At 44.5% G+C, this 21,347-nt stretch overlaps 1 protein-coding gene across 2 annotated transcripts in view; it reads left to right on the forward strand.

Moving 5' to 3' along the window:
- Positions 1–21,347, forward strand: part of SNX29 (sorting nexin 29) — a 565,512-nt gene that overhangs the window by 10,007 nt on the left and 534,158 nt on the right. For both annotated transcript variants that reach the window (XM_077275156.1, XM_077275157.1), the window contains exon 2: positions 20,181–20,245. In XM_077275156.1, coding sequence (XP_077131271.1) covers positions 20,181–20,245 — 65 coding nt within the window. The remainder of the gene's footprint in view (positions 1–20,180; positions 20,246–21,347) is intronic.

The following is a 21,347-nucleotide window of genomic DNA, read 5'->3' on the forward strand; positions in this document are numbered from 1 at the left end:
GCCTCCCATCTTCATTCGATGACATCCTCTTCTTTGCTTCTTGCTGCGGCTCCGGCGCAGGCGTACTTTGTCTATCCTGTTGAGGGCAGAGCAAAGTACTGCAGTGCGCATGCACCAGGAAAGGTCAGAGAGGCCCGGTGCCTGCACACTGCAGTACTTTGTCTTCCCTGTTGAGGACAGAGCAAAGTACGCCTGCGCCGGAGCCGCAGCGTGAAGAGAAGAAGAGGACGTCATTGTAAGAAGATGGGAGGCCCCGGACCGCGACGCCCATCGGACCGGACCGCAGCGGAACCGCCTCTGGGTGAGTATAATCTAACTCATTTTTCTTATCTTTCAGGTCACATCGGGGGCTTATCTACAGCATTACAGAATGCATTACAGATTGCTGTAGATAAGCCCCTGATGGCGGTGGCCGCAGTTTATATGTGAAATATGAGGTGACAGATTCCCTTTAAGGCAGTGCTTGAAAATAATGGTGGGCGCACAAAATATTGACACTTTGGCCACAAATTTTCCACTTTAACTTAGAGGTGTACTCACTTTTGCTGCCAGCGTTTTAGACATTAATGGCTGTGTATTGAGTTATTTAGGGGGCACACCAAATTTACACTTATACAAGTTGTACACTGACTACCTTACATCATATCAAAGTGTCAGATCTTCAGTGTTGTCCCATGAAAAGATATAATAAATATTTACAAAAATACGAGGGGTGTACTCCGTTTTGTGAGAAACTGTATATTCATAGGAAAGGGGTAAGTTAGTGATCACTGAGGGTCTGCCTACTGGGACCCCCAGCGATCCTTGCAGGGCTCTGACTTGAGGGGAGCACGCACCCCACCTCCGCTCCATTCATTGTCTCTGGGACAACAGGAGGAGGCCTCGGCCATTTCCGACAGTCACACATGAATGACGCTCAGGTCAGGCGTCAGCACCTCTGCTCCGTTCAAGATCGGGATCTGCAGAAGAGACCCATTCTGTCTGCTGCCCGGGGTCCAGCTAATGTGGATAAGGGGTTATGTTTAATTTCTGGGGATATCTTTTAAATGGCTATTCTAGCTTCTTCATTCAAGGAGCTGGTGGGAATCTCAATGTTCAGACCCCAGAGCGATGGCAAATGCTACGGAAGGAATATTTCATTAAGGTTTGTTGTTAATTGTTTGTTATATCATAGAAACCACTGGGAGTATCTCAGCATTTATCACTAGTGACAGTGGGTGGACACCGGTGGAAAGTCCCTGCAGATCACAGTCGCCCTTCCCAATGGTTGCGGTCACTGTTTGGCTATGTTCTGCCAACTTTTTCTACTTTCTCTGTGCTTTCATCAGTCAGTAAGTCCTAAATTCAGATTTATTTTTGGTAACAGCCATTGATTCTTTTTTATCACCATATAGCTCATATCGAACCCCCGTCTTCCTTTTTTTCACATAGTCCAGACATAAGAAGTCTGTTACCTATAGTAAGGAAGTTGTGACCCTCTAACAGTTTGGATTTTTGACATTTGCCATCTGATCGGAAGGAAGATTACAACAGGGGAATATAGTCTGCGCAGGTCTGCTGTGATCAGATACATATACGGGCGCTCTCCGTGCTGTTATTTATCCCCAGTAAAGTGTCTTAGGAATATCAAAGATACAGACGTCTCTAAAAATGTATATTGAATCTTATTGAATATGCAGTAAGCGCCTACGCTGCCCCCTGCAGGTCTATGGCTGCCTAGCTTCACGTTCCTTGCCGCACTGGTTTCACACTTACTTTTGGAGGAGATCATCACAATAGAAAATCACTGAATATAGATTTTTTTTTCCAAAGAATATTGTTAGTGTAGGTTTAATATAATCTTTTATTTTTTATGGATTTTGCCTTTAACAACAGGTAGTCTGCGCAGCTTTAAAATGAGAATTTCGATTAAAAAAAACTGTGACCTTCTTTTCTTGATGTGCGTTTCATGTGGAAACTGCTACATGTGAATTGGTCGTCAGGTTTTTGCTATGGAATCTAAAAGCACCATGATGTAGGGACAGAGACACAACATATAAAAACCAAACATGTGTATTAACCAATCGTTAATCAGACAATAAACTGATTATCAATAAAGAGATCAAGCAATAATTTATATAACAGATTGGTTTCTTATACTTCCAAGGCAAATCTCCAACTTATAAGCCTAACTCCGTTACAATCAGCACCACTGATGATCACCCATGGTATACTTGTAAAAATGAATGGGGGTACATAATAAAGTAATATGGACCAATCTCACCAGCTGATGAAGATACCACACAGAAGATGCCCCCTCCTATTCTGACAGTCAGAAACCCAATGGATCAATACACGACTGCATAGACCGTTCCTGTTCAGGACCACCTCCCTACGCGTTTCATCCCAAAGGGGAATCATCAGGGGACAGGGCAGTCAAATAGTGGTCTTGATGATAAGGTACTCCGCCATCATTAGTATTCACATGGAGCCTATCATGCTTTTGCTTCAGATTTAGGCTAAGTGCACACGTCAGGATTCTTTGCAGAAATTTCCTGAACAAAACCGGATTTTTTTCTGCAGGAAATCCACATGCGTTTTTCGCCCATTTTTTTGTGTGGATTTTTCGCTTTTTTTTTACCGGAGCTTCCCAATGCGGGAAATCCGCAAAATTAATGAACATGCTGCATTTTTTACCTTGATGCGTTTTTTTTCCGCAGGCCTGTGGTAGGGTCTTCTGCTCCGCTCCGGCCCCCCAGGTGCGTCTTGTGTCCGTATCTTGTTACTGTTACATATTTTGTGCCACCGTGGTTGTAACCGTGATTGGTGTTTGCACACAATCGCCTCGTGGCAGGCTTCAATAAAATGGCGCCAGCGCATGCGCACATTGATCTCCTAGCGGTCTTCAATAAAATGGCACCAGTGGTGGCGCATGCGCAGGTTGATCCTGATAAAAGGTTCTCTTTGAAGAGGTTCTCTGGCCTTGGGGTTCAAGTCTGCAGTCTGTCTATGGGGCCGCAGAGTTGTAAGTTCTCATATCACGCAGTGTGCGCACTGTCAGGATTCTCCGGCGCCGTGAGCGGGCAGAGAAATGTGCTGACTAGACATGTCCGGCCTAGCTAAGTACAAGGCCGGGCACGGCAGACCGCGTATTTGCAGTCACATGACCACCCGCTCTTGGGCCCAGAATTGGAGAATCCCTCCAGCGCGCACTGGGAGTGACTGCAGACTTGAACCCCAGGCCTGGATGAAACTGTCCTATCAGAGCTGACCATGCCAAACTGTGTAGGGAATAGTGGAAATGGTAACGCCCATTTGTCAATTTTAATCATACGTTTACAAAGTGGCACAATACAGACTCTCAAACTAGTTGGCCCCAAAATTGTTAATTCCTGGAGAAGTATTTTCTAAGACAGACATGTCAGGAGAGATGACCGGTCCTCCTTAAAGGGATTGTCTAGCAGACATTTATCGCTTACCCGCGGGATTCATTGTGTAGCCAGCGGCTGTGCTATTAGTCCCATAGAGAATGAATAGCGCAGTACTGAATGACCACTGCTCGTGGACATGGGACCCCCCGTTCTCATAATCGTTGGGGTACCCCCAGCAATCACACATTTATCACCTATCTTGTGTAAAGGTGAAAAACGTTCATGGGCCGATCCCACGCCGTGTGATTATTGGTTGTGGTGGTTGTCGGACCCCCACCAGTCTGATATTGAGGGTGTATCCTACAGATAGGTAGTTAATATATATATGTCCCGGAGAACCCTTTTGAATGCATTTGTGTGAATGAGGAGCGTATGCGGCAGAAGCTTGACATGATATTAGCGCCTGCACACTGTATCAGCCATGAATCATGGATTACCATTCCTCCGGTTAGCGGTGTCGGTGTGCAGCGTATCCGTAAGGGCTCTCAGCGGTTGTCACAGTACAAATTGCTGGACTGTTCTCCTAGAGCAGTAACATGGTAAAATCTTTATAGTCTGCTGTACATAATAGATATCTGATTTACTAGCCAGCCTGTGGTAATTTACCCCACAGCTAAAATGTCAGTAATAAACCCCCCTCTAACATGTGCCGTAATATCTGGCATTTACTAGCAGGATATATTTTCTGGCTGTGCTGTGTCTGATGTGTCGCAGTAATGCTTTACTCTTCACGGGGTACACACAATGAACAGAACCATTGTTATGTACTCTGTAAGCTGAGCCTTAGATGCTTTATTACATGTTACCTGCGTACCGGTTGTTTCAGGTAACTTTTTAGAATCGGCTATCCTGCACATGTACATGAGGGATAACACTACTGTAATTCTGGTTATTATAAGACTTGTATTCTCTAACCAGTTTTCCGCTCTCTAATTTTCAGTTCCCCGTGATCTAGTGGATAGAGATAAGCTGCTATGATGTCTTCTATATACAGCACACACGGTTATAAGGGTTTCCTGCTCCTCTTTCTGCATATCACAGCATCATGAAGGACGTGATACAGCAGTTTTGAGCTATGTAGCTGTGAATTCAGCATCAGAGTGGCTTAAAACTGTGGCTTGAAGCCTCAGCTGGAACGTGTCTCTCATATTTCTACTCATTCTTCCTCTCCCCTCTTTGCTCTATAGTGTATAAGAGCAAGGAGGTATCATAGGAGATGTAACCTGATGTCTGATTGTGCTGGTATAATGGGAAATGTGACCTGATACCTAGCTGTGTTTTTTTCAGAGGAGATGTGACCTAATGCCTCACTGTGCTGGTGTAACAGGAGGTGTGACCTGATATCTCACTATACTGGTATAATAGGAGGTGTGACCTGATATCTCACTATACTGGTATAATTGGAGGTGTGACCTGACATCTCACTATGCTGGTATAATAAGAGGTGTGACCTGATATCTCACTATACTGGTATAATAGGAGGTGTGACCTGACACCTCACTTTGCTGGTATAATAGGAGGTGTGACCTGATATCTCACTATACTGGTATAATAGGAGGTGTGACCTGACACCTCACTTTGCTGGTATAATAGGAGGTGTGACCTGACATCTCACTATGCTGGTATAATAGGAGGTGTGACCTGACATCTCACTATGCTGGTATAATAGGAGGTGTGACCTGACACTTCACAGTGCTGGTATAATAGGAGGTATGACCTGATATCTCACTATACTGGTATAATAGGAGGTGTGACCTGATATCTCACTATGCTGGTATAATAGGAGGTGTGACCTGACATCTCACTATGCTGGTATAATAGGAGGTGTGACCTGACATCTCACTATGCTGGTATAATAGGAGGTGTGACCTGACACTTCACAGTGCTGGTATAATAGGAGGTATGACCTGATATCTCACTATACTGGTATAATAGGAGGTGTGACCTGATATCTCACTATACTGGTATAATTGGAGGTGTGACCTGACATCTCACTATACTGGTATAATTGGAGGTGTGACCTGACATCTCACTATGCTGGTATAATAAGAGGTGTGACCTGATATCTCACTATACTGGTATAATAGGAGGTGTGACCTGACACCTCACTTTGCTGGTATAATAGGAGGTGTGACCTGATATCTCACTATACTGGTATAATAGGAGGTGTGACCTGACACCTCACTTTGCTGGTATAATAGGAGGTGTGACCTGACATCTCACTATGCTGGTATAATAGGAGGTGTGACCTGACACCTCACTGTTCTGGTATAATAGGAGGTGCGACTTGACACCTCACTCTGGTATAATAGGAGGTGTAAACTGATGTCTCACTATGCTGGTGATCCATCTTATTTTGACCAAGACAGTTTGAGCTATTTTTAATGAGGGGATTGGGAGCTAATGAAATTTGGGTGGAGGATGTATTCATAAAAAGTGGATCATAATTGCATTAATAAGATTTATCTGATAAGATATATTGCAAAGTTTCTTATATTCTCCTGTATTGTTGGTTAATGCAAAGTTTATTAAATTGACAATGACCACATAAATATGGCACCATTCACGTACACAATGCAAATGGGTCCCCTAATGCTTCTTGACCTATTGTGGTGCTGGGTAATAATCTCATAAGTACAAGTAGTAAAGGGGAGATTATGGTGACTGGAGGTCTGGGAACAATTCTTCATTGTAATTGTAAAATTATATTAATAACTTTATTTTTTTAAGGGCTCACACAAGGGTATTCAAACACCTCAAAGGAACCATGAATGCTGCCTGGGCCTCGGCTGGAACCTGGCTGCCGATTTGCATACATTAAGTATATGGGAGACCTGACTTTTGGCCATCTTCTCCCCGCTCTGCTCTAGTTGTTTTACTAGTCTCTTCTTGTGTAGGAAAGAACTGTCAATCAACTGGAGCGGAGCAGGGAAGAGAGGGCCAAGGACCACATCAGAGTAGTCAGGGCTGTCCCTATGTGAGAGAGACCTGTCAATCAACTGGAGCGGAGCAGGGAAGAGAGGGACAAGGACCACATCAGAGTAGTCAGGGCTCTCCCTATGTGAAAGAGACCTGTCAATCTACTGGAGCGGAGCAGGGAAGAGACGGCCAAGGACCATATCAGAGTAGTCAGGGCTGTCCCTATGTGAGAGAGACCTGTCAATCAACTGGAGCGGAGCAGGGAAGAGGCTGCCAAGGACCACATCAGAGTAGTCAGGGCTGTCCCTATGTGAGAGAGACCTGTCAATCAACTGGAGCGGAGCAGGGAAGAGACGGCCAAGGACCATATCAGAGTAGTCAGGGCTCTCCCTACGTGAAAGAGACCTGTCAATCTACTGGAGCGGAGCAGGGAAGAGACGGCCAAGGACCATATCAGAGTAGTCAGGGCTCTCCCTATGTGAAAGAGACCTGTCAATCTACTGGAGCGGAGCAGGGAAGAGAGGGCCAAGGACCATATCGGAGTAGTCAGGGCTGTCCCTATGTGAAAGAGACCTGTCAATCTACTGGAGCGGAGCAGGGAAGAGAGGGCCAAGGACCACATCAGAGTAGTCAGGGCTGTCCCTATGTGAAAGAGACCTGTCAATCTACTGGCTCTGATTCATGCTGTTTGTAGAGCAGAGGAATGAATCTGATGGCAGGTTCCTAATGGGACCCTTTTCTTTCTGCATTATAAAAGCCCACCCAATTCCTAGAAAGTTTTTTTTTTTCCCCAGCTTAATAATTATCTCCTTGCAGTGGTGTGTTGCTGACATAAAACTGACGGTGCTCCCTATTCTTAGCTCTGCTAGGTTGAGCACAACTATAACAAAAGCTTGGGTGAAATCTGTAAATGACATGGGACGCCGAGTCGGGCTGAGGTTCAGAAGTTCATGGACAAATGCAAAAGTTCAGCTTTGTTTTTTAGTTTAAAAGGATTGATCGGGAATGTATTGCTAGAGCAAGCAGCTTGTCTGTAATGCATCGGCGTGCGTTATGCAGCATAGCGTTCAATGTTTGTGAGGTCTTCTAATTCAGTGTTCCCCGACTCCAGTCCTCAAGAGCCACCAACAGGTCATGTTTTCGGGATTTCCTTAGTATTGCCCAGGTGATAGTATTATTGCCTGTGCAGGTGATGCAATTATCACCTGGGCAATACTAAGGAAATCCCGAAAACATGACCTGTTGGTGGCTCTTGAGGACCGGAGTTGGGGAACACTGTTCTAACTAGACATCCCTCGGTCTCCTGCCTTTAGGCTTGTTTTGTCAGTATAGCACAGACTGCTGTTTTTCACCTACTTTAAAAAAATGTGTACTGAAGTATACCAGCACAACGGAGGTCAGAAGTACGCTCTTTTGGCATCTGTTTGGTGAAAGTGGGAATTTGGATACATTTGACGTATGATCTGAGAGCTCTTCCATCATTTAAAGGGAATTTGTCTGCAAGTTTTTGCTATTAAATCTGAGAAATGTATGTTATTGGGACGGAGAACCTGACTCCAGTGATGTATCACTTACTGGACTGTTTGGTGCAGTTTTGATAAAATCCCTGTTTTCTCTGCTGTAGATGGGATAGTGCTATGACTGCTGAGCTTTGTATAACCCCGCCCACACACCCCTGATTGGCAGCTTCCTGTGTACTATGTTCATAGTCAGAAAACAATCAGTGGTGGGGGCGGGGTTACACAGATGAGTTGGACTACCTGACATGCGACGCCTAGTCCTACAGTGATAATCTCCACTAAAACACTGATTACTTTGAAACTACAGCACACTGCTGAACAAGTGATACATCCCTGGAATCAGGCCCTCTTCCTCTACATTATGCTGCTCTCATATTACATAGCAAAAAACTGCTGACAAATTTCCTTTAAAGAGGACCTATTGGTAATCTGGGGCTGCCCTTCTTATTTAATAAAATGATGGGTAGCCCACGTTTGATGATTTTACTAAGTATAATACCTCGTCCTGTCTTCCAAAATTCCAATTTGTCGGTTCCCTGCTTGGAGATCAGGGTCCCACAAACCTCCTCATTTTTCTGCTCACGTTACTTTCCTAAAAATAGGGTGCAGCTGAGCAGTAGGGTTGTGATAATGAACACCCGGAAGAATTTGCTATAATTTCTAACAGAAATTGTAAAGTTATGGCCGCAGGTGTCACACTGTGGTTAAAATCAATCAATCGAGTTACAAAACATATAGCCGCTTGCATTAGTCATACAATGCGGTTTTATTTTTTGCCGCAATGTTCCAAACTCTCTGTGAAAATACAGGAATTTTTGACATTTTTTTTTTGGGAAAACCTCTGCAAAAAGACAAATCAGAAATGTATAGTATGAAAATGGCTTTAGGATGAAACCAGATGAATGGTGGCTGAAACTCTGTCCACACTTTTGTTTCATAATTGAATTAATAATTAATTGGCATCTGCAGGTGAATGACTTACAGCCCTACAGCCAGGCGCACTTATGGCCTCGATTGTAGCCTTACACTTTCAGTGAAAATGTCATCTTCTTGGTGTAGCTTTAGGGTATGTGCACACGTTGCGAATTTGCCTGCGGATTTGCAGCAGTTTTCCATCAGGTTTACAGTACCATGTAAACCAAATCCACAGTGCCCATGGTGCGGAAAAATGAGCGCGGAAACGCTGCGTTGTATTTTCTGCAGCATGTCAATTCTTTGTGCGGATTCCGCAGCATTTTACACCTGTTCCTGTATAGGAATCCGCAGGTGGTAAAACGCAGGTGAAATCCACACAAAAAACGCTGGAAATCAGCGGTAAATCCTCGGGTAATCCGTAGGTAAAACGCAGTGTGTTATCCCTGCGGAATTTTCAAAAACTAAGCAGAAAAATCCGCATAGAAATCCGCAACGTGTGCACATAGCCTAAGTCTAACACCAGCTAGAATAGGGAAAACATTTGTGACTCATTGGCTCGGCCTTTTGACTTTGTTGTTTTTCGTGATAAATTGCTAATGATTCAGCAGAACTCCTGATTCCTTCTCCTTAACCTTTGCTCGTCTTTATCCTTTGGGTTTGTTGGCTTCATTGACTGAGGAGGATTATCCAATTTAATTCACCAGCACCTTAATTCCAGTGATCACACAAAATGACTATTCAAACCAAGCACAGTTACTCGGGCACCATGTATTTCTTTTTGTCCTCTGGCAGATTTTGGAAACTTATTGCTTGTGTTCTGCACAGATCACCGCTGATCACTGGCCATTCCAGAAGAACGTACGTTGTGTAGTTAGTGGTCACAGCTATCTGCACCGCCACGATGACCGGAAGAGAGCTGCAGGGAGAATCTAACTTTTCCTTTCTCCCTGTAGCTGCTCTTCCAGATATAATTTAAATGCTACTTACCTGCAGAGAAAGCACTATATTTGCAGCTAAATATCATTTTTGCAGGACATGATCCCCTTGAAGACCAGGGCTGTGGAGTTGGTAAGCCAAACCTCCGACTCGTCAATTTCCATGACACCAACTCCACCAACTCCACCAAAATGGGCTCCGACTCCAACTTCACAGCCCTGCCAGGACTGTGACTTCGGTAAATCAAACCTCTGACTCCGACTCCTCAATTTCCATGACACAGACTCCGACTCCACCAAAATGGGCTCCGACTCCAACTCCATGACTCCAACTGCACAGCCCTGCACGGACTGTGATGTCGGTAAACCAAACCTCTGACTCCGACTCCTCAATTTCCATGACACAGACTCCGACTCCACCAAAATGGGCTCCGACTCCACGACTCCAACTCCACAGCCCTGCCAAGGCTGTGAAGTCGGTAAGCCAAACCTCCGACTCCTCAATTTCCATGACACCAACTCCAACTCCACCAAAATGGGCTCCGACTCCAACTCCACGACTCCAACTGCATAGCCCTGCAAGGACTGTGATGTTGGTAAACCAAACCTCTGACTCCGACTCCTCAATTTCCATGACACAGACTCCGACTCCACCAAAATGGGCTCCGACTCCACGACTCCAACTCCACAGCCCTGCCAAGGCTGTGAAGTCGGTAAGCCAAACCTCCGACTCCTCAATTTCCATGACACCGACTCCAACTCCACCAAAATGGGCTCCGACTCCAACTGCACAGCCCTGCAAGGACTGAGATGTCGATAAACCAAACCTCTGACTCCGACTCCTCAATTTCCATGACACAGACTCCGACTCCACCAAAATGGGCTCCGACTCCACGAATCCAACTCCACAGCCCTGCCAAGGCTGTGAAGTCGGTAAGCCAAACCTCCGACTCCTCAATTTCCATGACACCAACTCCAACTCCACCAAAATGGGCTCCGACTCCAACTCCACGACTCCAACTGCACAGCCCTGCAAGGACTGTGATGTCGGTAAACCAAACCTCTGACTCCGACTCCTCAATTTCCATGACACCGACTCCGACTCCACAAAAATGGCCTCTGACTCAGACTCCACGACTCTGACTGACTCCACAGCCCTGTTGAAGACCCATTAGATGGAGGTGTGCTGTTCGTGTTTACATCTGGCCACCTCCGGAGTTGACCGATGGGGATGCAGGGTGTAAGACCCTGACTGATCTATTATTGACGACCCGTTTTGAGGATAGGTCATTATTATTAGATCCCCTTTAAATATTGACCAATAGATCTGAAAAGGGAAGCCAGATTCTGAGACGGATTGGAGACATCATGGTTCCTTATTGTTGTGTTGGTCGCCATTCATGTAAACTGTTTTCTCACGTGTATATGAGAACTTACGACACTGAGACTGCACTAAATGTAGAGGTGGAGGGTTATGTGGCTTGAGAATAAGCAAACATGGGTGTTGTGAATTAGACTTTTTTGGCTCCCTCTAGTGGTTACTAGTGATATGACTCGGGGATTTCCTTCCCTCTGTTTGCACCCAGCTGGGTCGTTACTTCAGGGGTGTTGCTATATAAACCTCCTGGAACCTTAGTCCAGTGCCTGGCATCGGTGTTATCAGACACATTCTGTTTGCTCCTGTTTGCTGGTCCTGGTTCGTGCTAAATTAAGCTAAGTCTTGCTTCTTTGTTTTTTTTGGATTATTTGTTTGCTATCATTTTTGTCCAGCTTGTACAAAATGTGATTCCTGACCTTGCTGGAAGCTCTAGGGGGCTGGTGTTCTCCCCCGGGCCGTTAGACGGTTCGGGGGTTCTTGAATTTCCAGTGTGGATATTTTTGATAGGATTTTTTGCTGACCATATAAGTTATCTTTCTATATTCTGCTATTAGCTAGTGGGCCTCTCTTTGCTAAATACCTAGCTCATTCTTATGTTTGTCTTTTCCTCTTACCTCACCGTTATTATTTGTGGGGGGCTTCTATCCAACTTTTTGGGGTATTTCCTCTGGAGGCAAGAAAGGTCTTTCTTTTCCCTTCTAGGGGTAGTTAGCTCTCCGGCTGGCGCGAGACGTCTAGGATCAACGTAGGAACGTTCCCCGGCTGCTGGTATTTGTGGTGCTAGGATTAGTTATATGGTCAGCCCAGTTACCACTGCCCTATGAGCTGGTTTTCTGTATTTACAGACTTAGCATTATTCCTGAGACCCTCTGCCATTGGGGTCACAACAGTATGCCAGGCCAACATTGAATGTTTAAAGCATTGCAGAAGTGGGATAATAAGAATGGAAATTCTGAGTTTTTTTTTTTTCTTTCCTTCTCTTCCTCCCCTTTACCTTTGAGTGGCGTGTGCTTGCTGCAGACATGAATGTGCAGACCTTGATTACAAGTGTAGACCAGCTTGCTGCTCGTGTGCAGGGTATACAAGATTTTGTTACCAGTAGTCCTATGTCTGAACCTAAAATTCCTATTCCGGAATTGTTTTCTGGAGATCGATTTAGGTTTAGGAATTTCAAGAATAATTGTAAATTGTTTCTTTCTCTGAGACCCCGTTCATCTGGAGATTCAGCTCAGCAAGTTAAAATTGTTATTTCTTTTTTGCGGGGCGACCCTCAGGATTGGGCTTTCTCGCTAGCGCCAGGAGATCCGGCATTGGCGAATATTGATGCGTTTTTTCTGGCGCTCGGATTGCTTTACGAGGAACCCAATCTTGAAATTCAGGCAGAAAAAGCCTTGCTGGCTATTTCTCAGGGTCAGGATGAAGCTGAAGTGTATTGCCAAAAATTTCGGAAATGGTCCGTGCTTACTCAGTGGAATGAGTGTGCTCTGGCCGCAAATTTCAGAAATGGCCTTTCTGAAGCCATTAAGAATGTGATGGTGGGTTTCCCCATTCCTACAAGTCTGAATGATTCTATGGCGCTTGCTATTCAAATTGACCGGCGTTTGCGGGAGCGCAAAACCGCTAATCCTCTGGTGGTGTTGTCTGAACAAACACCTGATTTAATGCAATGTGATAGAATTCAGACTAGAAATGAACGGAAAAATCATAGACGTCAGAATGGGTTGTATTTTTACTGTGGTGATTCTACACATGTTATATCAGCATGCTCTAAACGCCTAACAAGGGTTGTTAGTCCTGTCACCATTGGTAATTTGCAACCTAAATTTATTTTGTCTGTGACTTTAATTTGCTCTTTGTCTTCTTACCCTGTTATGGCGTTTGTGGATTCAGGTGCCGCCCTGAGTCTTATGGATCTGTCATTTGCTAAGCGCTGTGGTTTTGTTCTTGAACCGTTAGTAAATCCTATTCCTCTTAGAGGTATTGATGCTACGCCATTGGCGGAAAATAAACCGCAGTTTTGGACGCTGGTGACCATGTGCATGACTCCTGAACATCGGGAGGTGATTCGTTTTCTTGTTCTGCATAAAATGCATGATTTGGTCGTTTTGGGTCTGCCATGGTTACAGACCCACAATCCAGTCCTGGATTGGAAGGCAATGTCTGTGTCAAGTTGGGGCTGTCAGGGAATTCATACTGATTCCCCGCCGGTGTCTATTGCTTCCTCTACTCCTTCGGAAGTTCCTGAGTATTTGTCTGATTATCAGGATGTATTCAGTGAGTCCAGATCCAGTGCTCTGCCTCCTCATAGGGACTGTGACTGCGCCATAGATTTGATTCCAGGTAGTAAATTTCCTAAGGGAAGATTATTTAATCTGTCAGTACCTGAGCATGCCGCAATGCGTTCATATATCAAGGAGTCTCTGGAGAAGGGGCATATCCGTCCATCCTCTTCCCCTCTTGGTGCGGGATTCTTTTTTGTGGCCAAGAAGGACGGATCTTTGAGACCTTGTATTGACTATCGGCTACTGAATAAAATCACTGTAAAATTTCAGTATCCTTTGCCTCTTTTGTCGGACTTGTTTGCCCGGATTAAGGGTGCCAAGTGGTTCACCAAGATAGATCTTCGTGGTGCATACAACCTTGTGCGCATTAAGCAAGGTGATGAATGGAAGACTGCATTTAATACGCCCGAAGGTCATTTTGAGTACTTGGTGATGCCTTTTGGGCTTTCTAATGCTCCCTCAGTATTTCAGTCCTTTATGCATGATATTTTCCGGAAGTATCTGGATAAATTTATGATTGTTTATCTGGACGATATTCTGGTTTTCTCTGAAGATTGGGACTCACATGTGGAGCAGGTCAGGATGGTGTTTCAGGTTTTGCGTGAGAATGCCTTGTTTGTTAAAGGCTCAAAGTGTCTCTTTGGAGTACAGAAAGTTCCCTTTTTGGGGTTTATTTTTCCCCCTTCTGCTGTGGAGATGGACCCAGTCAAGGTCCGAGCTATTCATGAGTGGACTCAACCCACGTCAGTTAAGAGTCTTCATAAGTTCTTGGGTTTTGCTAACTTCTACCGTTGTTTTATCGCTAATTTTTCTAGCGTTGTTAAACCTTTGACGGATATGACCAAGAAAGGTTCTGATGTTGCTAACTGGGCTCCTGCAGCCGTGGAGGCGTTCCAGGAGTTGAAGCGCCGGTTTACTTCGGCGCCTGTTTTGTGCCAGCCTGATGTCTCACTTCCCTTTCAGGTCGAGGTGGATGCTTCTGAGATTGGGGCAGGGGCCGTTTTGTCACAGAGAGGCCCTGGTTGCTCGGTAATGAGACCATGTGCTTTCTTCTCTAGGAAGTTTTCGCCTGCTGAGCGGAATTATGATGTTGGCAATCGGGAATTACTGGCCATGAAGTGGGCATTTGAGGAGTGGCGTCATTGGCTCGAGGGTGCTAAGCATCGTGTGGTGGTCTTGACTGATCACACAAATTTGATGTATCTCGAGTCTGCTAAACGCTTGAATCCTAGACAGGCCCGCTGGTCATTGTTTTTCTCCCGTTTTGACTTTGTGGTCTCGTATTTACCAGGTTCAAAGAATGTGAAAGCTGATGCTCTTTCAAGGAGCTTTGTGCCTGACTCTCCTGGAGTCACAGAACCTGTTGGTATTCTTAAAGAAGGAGTTATTTTGTCAGCCATTTCTCCTGATTTGCGACGTGTGTTGCAGAGATTTCAAGCTGGTAGACCTGACTCTTGTCCACCTGACAGACTGTTTGTTCCTGATAAGTGGACCAGCAGAGTCATTTCCGAGGTTCATTCCTCGGTGTTGGCAGGTCATCTGGGAATTTTTGGCACCAGAGATCTGGTGGCTAGGTCATTTTGGTGGCCTTCCTTGTCACGGGATGTACGGTCATTTGTGCAGTCCTGTGGGACTTGTGCTCGAGCTAAGCCTTGCTGTTCCCGTGCCAGCGGGTTGCTCTTGCCCTTGCCTGTCCCGAAGAGGCCTTGGACACATATTTCCATGGATTTCATTTCTGATCTCCCGGTGTCTCGGGGTATGTCTGTCATCTGGGTGGTATGTGATCGCTTTTCAAAAATGGTCCATTTGGTGCCTTTGCCTAAGCTGCCTTCCTCTTCCGATCTGGTTCCTGTGTTCCTTCAGAATGTGGTTCGTTTACACGGCATTCCTGAGAGTGTTGTGTCTGACAGAGGATCCCAGTTTGTTTCCAGGTTCTGGCGATCCTTTTGTGCTAGGATGGGCATTGATTTATCGTTCTCGTCTGCCTTTCATCCTCAGACTAATGGACAAACTGAGCGAACTAATCAGACTCTGGAAGCTTACTTGAGGTGTTTTGTTTCGGCAGATCAGGATGATTGGGTGACCTTCTTGCCGTTGGCTGAGTTTGCCCTAAATAATCGGGCTACTTCCGCTACTTTGGTTTCGCCATTTTTCTGCAACTCTGGTTTCCATCCTCGTTTTTCCTCGGGACATGTGGAGCCTTCTGACTGTCCTGGAGTAGATTCTGTGGTGGATAGGTTGCAGCAGATCTGGAATCATGTGGTGGACAACTTAAAATTGTCACAGGAGAAGGCTCAGCGTTTTGCCAACCGCCGCCGCGGTGTGGGTCCCCGACTTCGTGTTGGGGATTTGGTGTGGCTGTCTTCTCGATTTGTTCCTATGAAGGTCTCCTCTCCTAAATTTAAGCCTCGCTTCATCGGTCCTTACAAGATATTGGAAATCCTTAATCCAGTGTCCTTTCGCTTGGATCTTCCGGTTTCGTTTGCCATTCACAACGTGTTCCATAGGTCTTTGTTGCGACGCTACGTTGTGCCTGTGGTTCCTTCTGTTGAGCCTCCTGCTCCGGTGTTGGTTGAGGGCGAGTTGGAGTACGTGGTGGAGAGGATCTTGGATTCTCGTCTCTCCAGGCGGAGGCTTCAGTATTTGGTCAAGTGGAAGGGTTATGGTCAGGAGGATAATTCCTGGGTGGTTGCCTCTGATGTGCATGCGGCCGATTTAGTTCGTGCCTTTCACGCTGCTCATCCTGATCGCCCTGGTGGTCTTGGTGAGGGTTCGGTGACCCCTCCTTAAGGGGGGGGGTACTGTTGTGAATTAGACTTTTTTGGCTCCCTCTAGTGGTTACTAGTGATATGACTCTGGGATTTCCTTCCCTCTGTTTGCACCCAGCTGGGTCGTTACTTCAGGGGTGTTGCTAAATAAACCTCCTGGAACCTTAGTCCAGTGCCTGGCATCGGTGTTATCAGACACATTCTGTTTGCTCCTGTTTGCTGGTCCTGGTTCGTGCTAAATTAAGCTAAGTCTTGATTCTTTGTTTTTTTTGGATTATTTGTTTGCTATCATTTTTGTCCAGCTTGTACAAAATGTGATTCCTGACCTTGCTGGAAGCTCTAGGGGGCTGGTGTTCTCCCCCCGGGCCGTTAGACGGTTCGGGGGTTCTTGAATTTCCAGTGTGGCTATTAGCTAGTGGGCCTCTCTTTGCTAAATACCTAGCTCATTCTTATGTTTGTCTTTTCCTCTTACCTCACTGTTATTATTTGTGGGGGGCTTCTATCCAACTCTTTGGGGTATTTCCTCTGGAGGCAAGAAAGGTCTTTCTTTTCCCTTCTAGGGGTAGTTAGCTCTCCGGCTGGCGCGAGACGTCTAGGATCAACGTAGGAACGTTCCCTGGCTGCTGGTATTTGTGGTGCTAGGATTAGTTATATATGGTCAGCCCAGTTACCACTGCCCTATGAGCTGGTTTTCTGTATTTACAGACTTAGCATTATTCCTGAGACCCTCTGCCATTGGGGTCACAACACATAGGTTTACCGATGGCTATTGAGGATTGACATCTTAAAAATACCCGGAGAAAGGTTCCAAGGTTTATTCCGCTTCAGTAATCGCATAGGAGGATAAGAAATGATTATTAGGTGTTAAGCTCTTTACATAAACGGCCTTTCATCAAGCTGCACAATATGGCTGGTAAAATACTTCTTAGGTAATTCTCCTATCTTGGACAATTTATTATAGATAGTCATTATTTATCCCAGGGGAAAAAAGGATTAAAGGGGTTAACTGGGCAAAATCGAAGCTTTCTCAGGGAGACAGGATGTATAAAAAATAACTAATTCTCAGTTGTTGGCTCCCATGGTCATCAATGTCTCCTGACTGCTGCAGCCAATCACTAGCTGCAGCGGTGCTGTGACTGGTTGTCCAGTGATGTCTAAGCTTCCTGTCCCTGTGCACAGCACGGAAAGGCCTGCACTGGATCCAGGTGGGTGCTGGAATTGCTGAATTTATCTTTTACGCTTCTGGTTTCCTGGGCAAGGTTTTATTTTTTCCGGACAATCCCTTTTAACCATAACATTTTTGTATATAATAATTATAGTATTTTTTATATATACAGTTATATGAAAAAGTTTGGGCACCCCTATTAATCTTAAGCTTAATGTTTTATAAAAATAGTTTTTTTTGCAACAGCTATTTCAGTTTCATATATCTAATAACTGTTGGACACAGTAATGTTTCTGCCTTGAAATTAGGTTTATTGTACTAACAGAAAATGTGCAATCTGCATTCAAACAAAATTTGACAGGTGCATAAGTATGGGCACCTCACCAGAAAAGTGACATTAATATTTAGTAGATCCTCCTTTTGCAAAAATAACAGCCTCTAGTCGCTTCCTGTAGCTTTTAATGAGTTCCTGGATCCTGGATGAAGGTATTTTTGACCATTCCTCTTTACAAAACAATTCCAGTTCAGTTAAGTTTGATGGTCGCTGAGCATGGACAGCCCTGTTCAAATGATCCCACAGATGTTCAATGATATTCAGGTCTGGGGACTGGGATGGCCATTCCAGAACAGTGTAATTGTTATTCTGCATGAATGCCTGAGTAGATTTGGAGCGGTGTTTTGGATCATTGTCATGCTGAAAGATCCATCCCCTGCGTAACTTCAACTTTGTCACTGATTCATGAACATTATTGTTAAGAATCTGCTGATACTGAGAGGAATCCATGCGTCCCTCAACTTTAACAAGATTCCCGGGGCCGCACAGCCCCAAAGCATGATGGAACCTCCACCAAATTTTACTGTGGGTAGCAAGTGTTTTTCTTAGAATGCTGTGTTTTTTGGCCGCCATGCATAACGCCTTTTTGTATGACCAAACAACTCAATCTTGGTTTCATCAGTCCACAGAACCTTCTTCCAAAAGTAAATTGGCTTCTCCAAATGTGCTTTTGCATACCTCAGCCGACTCTGTTTGTGGCGTGCTTGCAGAAACGGCTTCTTTTGCATCACTCTCCCATACAGCTTCTCCTTGTGCAAAGTGCGTTGTATAGTTGACCGATGCACAGTGACACCATCTGCAGCAAGTTGATGCTGCAGCTCTCTGGACGTGGTCTGAGGATTGTCCTTGACTGATCTCACCATTCTTCTTCTCTGCCTTTCTGATGTTTTTCTTGGCCTGCCACTTCTGGCCTTAACAAGAACTGTACCTGTGTTCTTCCATTTCCTTACTATGTTCCTCACAGTGGAAATTGACAGGTTAAATCTCTTAGGCAGGTTTTTGTATCCTTCCCCTGAACAACTATGTTGAATAATCTTTGTTTTCAGATCATTTTACAGTTGTTTTGAGGAGAACAACTTGCAAGTGGCCACTTTAAGTAGCTTTTCTCATGATTGCATACACCTAGCTATGAAGTTCAAAGCTCAATGAGGTTACAAAACCAAAAAAAGTGCTTTAGTAAGTCAGTAAAAAGTAGGTAGGAGTATTTAAAACAAGAAAATGATAAGGGTGCCCATACTTATACACCTGTCAAATTTTGTTTGAATGCAGATTGCACATTTTCTGTTAGTACAATAAACCTCATTTCAAGGCAGAAACATTACTGTGTCCAACAGTTATTAGTAGGGTTGAGCGAAACTGGTCGTGCATTTTCATAAGTCGCCGACTTTTGGCAAAGTCGGCGTCTCATGACACCCGACCCGACCCCTGTGCGGGGTCGGGAGAGAGAGAGCGAGAGAGAGAGCGAGAGAGAGAGCGAGAGAGAGAGAGAGAGAAAAAGGAAAAAAAAATAATAATAATATCCTTCATTGGGTTTCGTGGGCCGAAACCCGACTTTTCACGGTGGTCGGCCGATTTCACTCGACTCGACTTTTAAGACAGTCGGGTTTCACAAAACCCGACTCGACCCTAAAAAACTAAAGGTCGCTCAACCCTAGTTATTAGATATATGAAACTGAAATAGCTGTTGCAAAAAAAAACAATTTTTGTAAAACATTAAGCTTAAGATTAATAGGGGTGCCCAAACTTTTTCATATAACTGTACTTAGCAGAACTTTACAATTCAGTGGATTCATTTACAAATCAGATCAGACATAACAGAGTAACACATAATTCAGCAATTCATCTAACAGGAATGAGGTCCCTGAGCTTACAATTTTGTGAGCAACTATTTATAATTCCTAAAAAAATAAATCTGTAAAAAAAACCAAAACAGATTCTTCTTTGAATACAGTTACAAATTAAGGCAGTAAAGAGGAGCGGAAGTCATTGTTTCAATAAACCTTGCATCAATCAATCGTGAAAGGAAATATAAGAAACTTTGTCATATACCTAACAAGAGAAATCTTCTTTCTCCACTTATGAGCCACTTCTTCTCCTTTTAACTTGTCTCCTAAACTCATCTATTCTGAAAAGTATCTGAAATCCATCAGTGATCAGATAACTACTACCTATTGAGGTCTACAGAGATGGGAGGAGGATGGAGGAGAAAAGTGAAAAAGAGACACAAACAGACCATGTTCCTAGGTTTAGTAAGTGTTTCATCTCAGATATATACAGTAATACTGCAGTCAACTCCACTTTTGTGCCCACCTCAAAAAGGTCGAAACGGAGGCCAAACAGAGTACAAAGTAACTCCACCTGCCTCATTAAAGCAAATGGCGCCATTGAAGGGTCTTGCCCTAATCCCATTTTTCAGGGCTTCAGACGAAAGTCCCGATGCTTGGCCCAAATGCTATGTGAACATACCCTTAAAGGAAGTACAGTATGTTCTACCTAGTACATCTCTGTACATAGTACTTTTCCATGAGTAATATTAATGTTTCCTTCCTTGTAGGGATACAGAACAATGACTTGAAAAGACAGTTTCTGATGGAGCGACTGCTGGACGCAGTAAAACAGGTACAATATAACATGCATTCTTTTAATATATACCACGAACAAAAAGAAAGTGGCAGCACTCACTGATCATCTTAAAACAGGTAAATCTTTATTCCATTAAGATCTTCACGGCTCGGGGGTGTACATACAACAGAGTGTTAGGTCCAAACGACGGCCGTTTCGCGCCGATCTGGTGCTTCTATGGGTAGAAGTGCCAGATCAGCGCGAAACAGCCGTCGTTTCGACCTAACACTCTGTTGTATGTACACCCCTGAGCCGTGAAGATCTTAATGGAATAAAGATTTACCTGTTTTAAGAAGATCGGTGAATGCTGCCACTTTCTTTTTGTTCGTGAGATGTGCCTGTATGCTTCTTTGGCTAAGCACCCGAGATCGAGTGGCCAGCTCCAGCTGTAAGTCGGTGTGTTCGGCAAGTGGACGTCCTGGTGGTGCGGTCAGCTGTTCTCTTGGTGAATTACTTTTAATATATACAGTAATCTTACTAATAACATAGTGCACAACCTGTCTACAAACTGATCCTTCGGGATCTCCTTAACTTGGGCTCATTTGCTCCAGTCTGTTGCCTGATGTCCATCTTCTTCTCAATGATGGTTTAGTAACCGAGCCGTCCAAGTACTGAACTATAGGTAAACCCCTCGGGGGCTTGTAATTCTAAACAGCAGCCAATCAGGGGAGACAGAATTGCCGAGGATTGGACCAATGATGATACAGTGGGCGTGTCTGAGACTACGTCATGCTCCCGGTAGGCACTGTAGGTAGACTGTAGTCACAGAACAGACCTCTGTCTTATTGTCCCCAAGCTAATAAGCTGCTTAGCAGGAAGCTTTGGGAAAACAACCATCAGGTCATCATCCCTTATAGGTATTGTCTTGTGTATGGTTTTTTATCTCCTGTCCAGACAGTCACTTTAATTACTTGTAAATTTAGCATATTTTTATGTTGAAAGTAAATCTGATTTTTTTAAAATCTTTATTTAATGTTGTTCACAATCCAAGACAAGTGCATTAGCTTTCCAATGTGAGGAGAATCTGAAAAAGGTGTGAAACCAAGTGTGATCATGGTCGTAGTCTTACATTTCAGCTGGTACTGTCTACATCCCCTTT

This window comes from Ranitomeya variabilis, chromosome 7 (assembly GCF_051348905.1).
Source record: "Ranitomeya variabilis isolate aRanVar5 chromosome 7, aRanVar5.hap1, whole genome shotgun sequence".
Classification (NCBI taxonomy): domain Eukaryota; kingdom Metazoa; phylum Chordata; class Amphibia; order Anura; family Dendrobatidae; genus Ranitomeya; species Ranitomeya variabilis.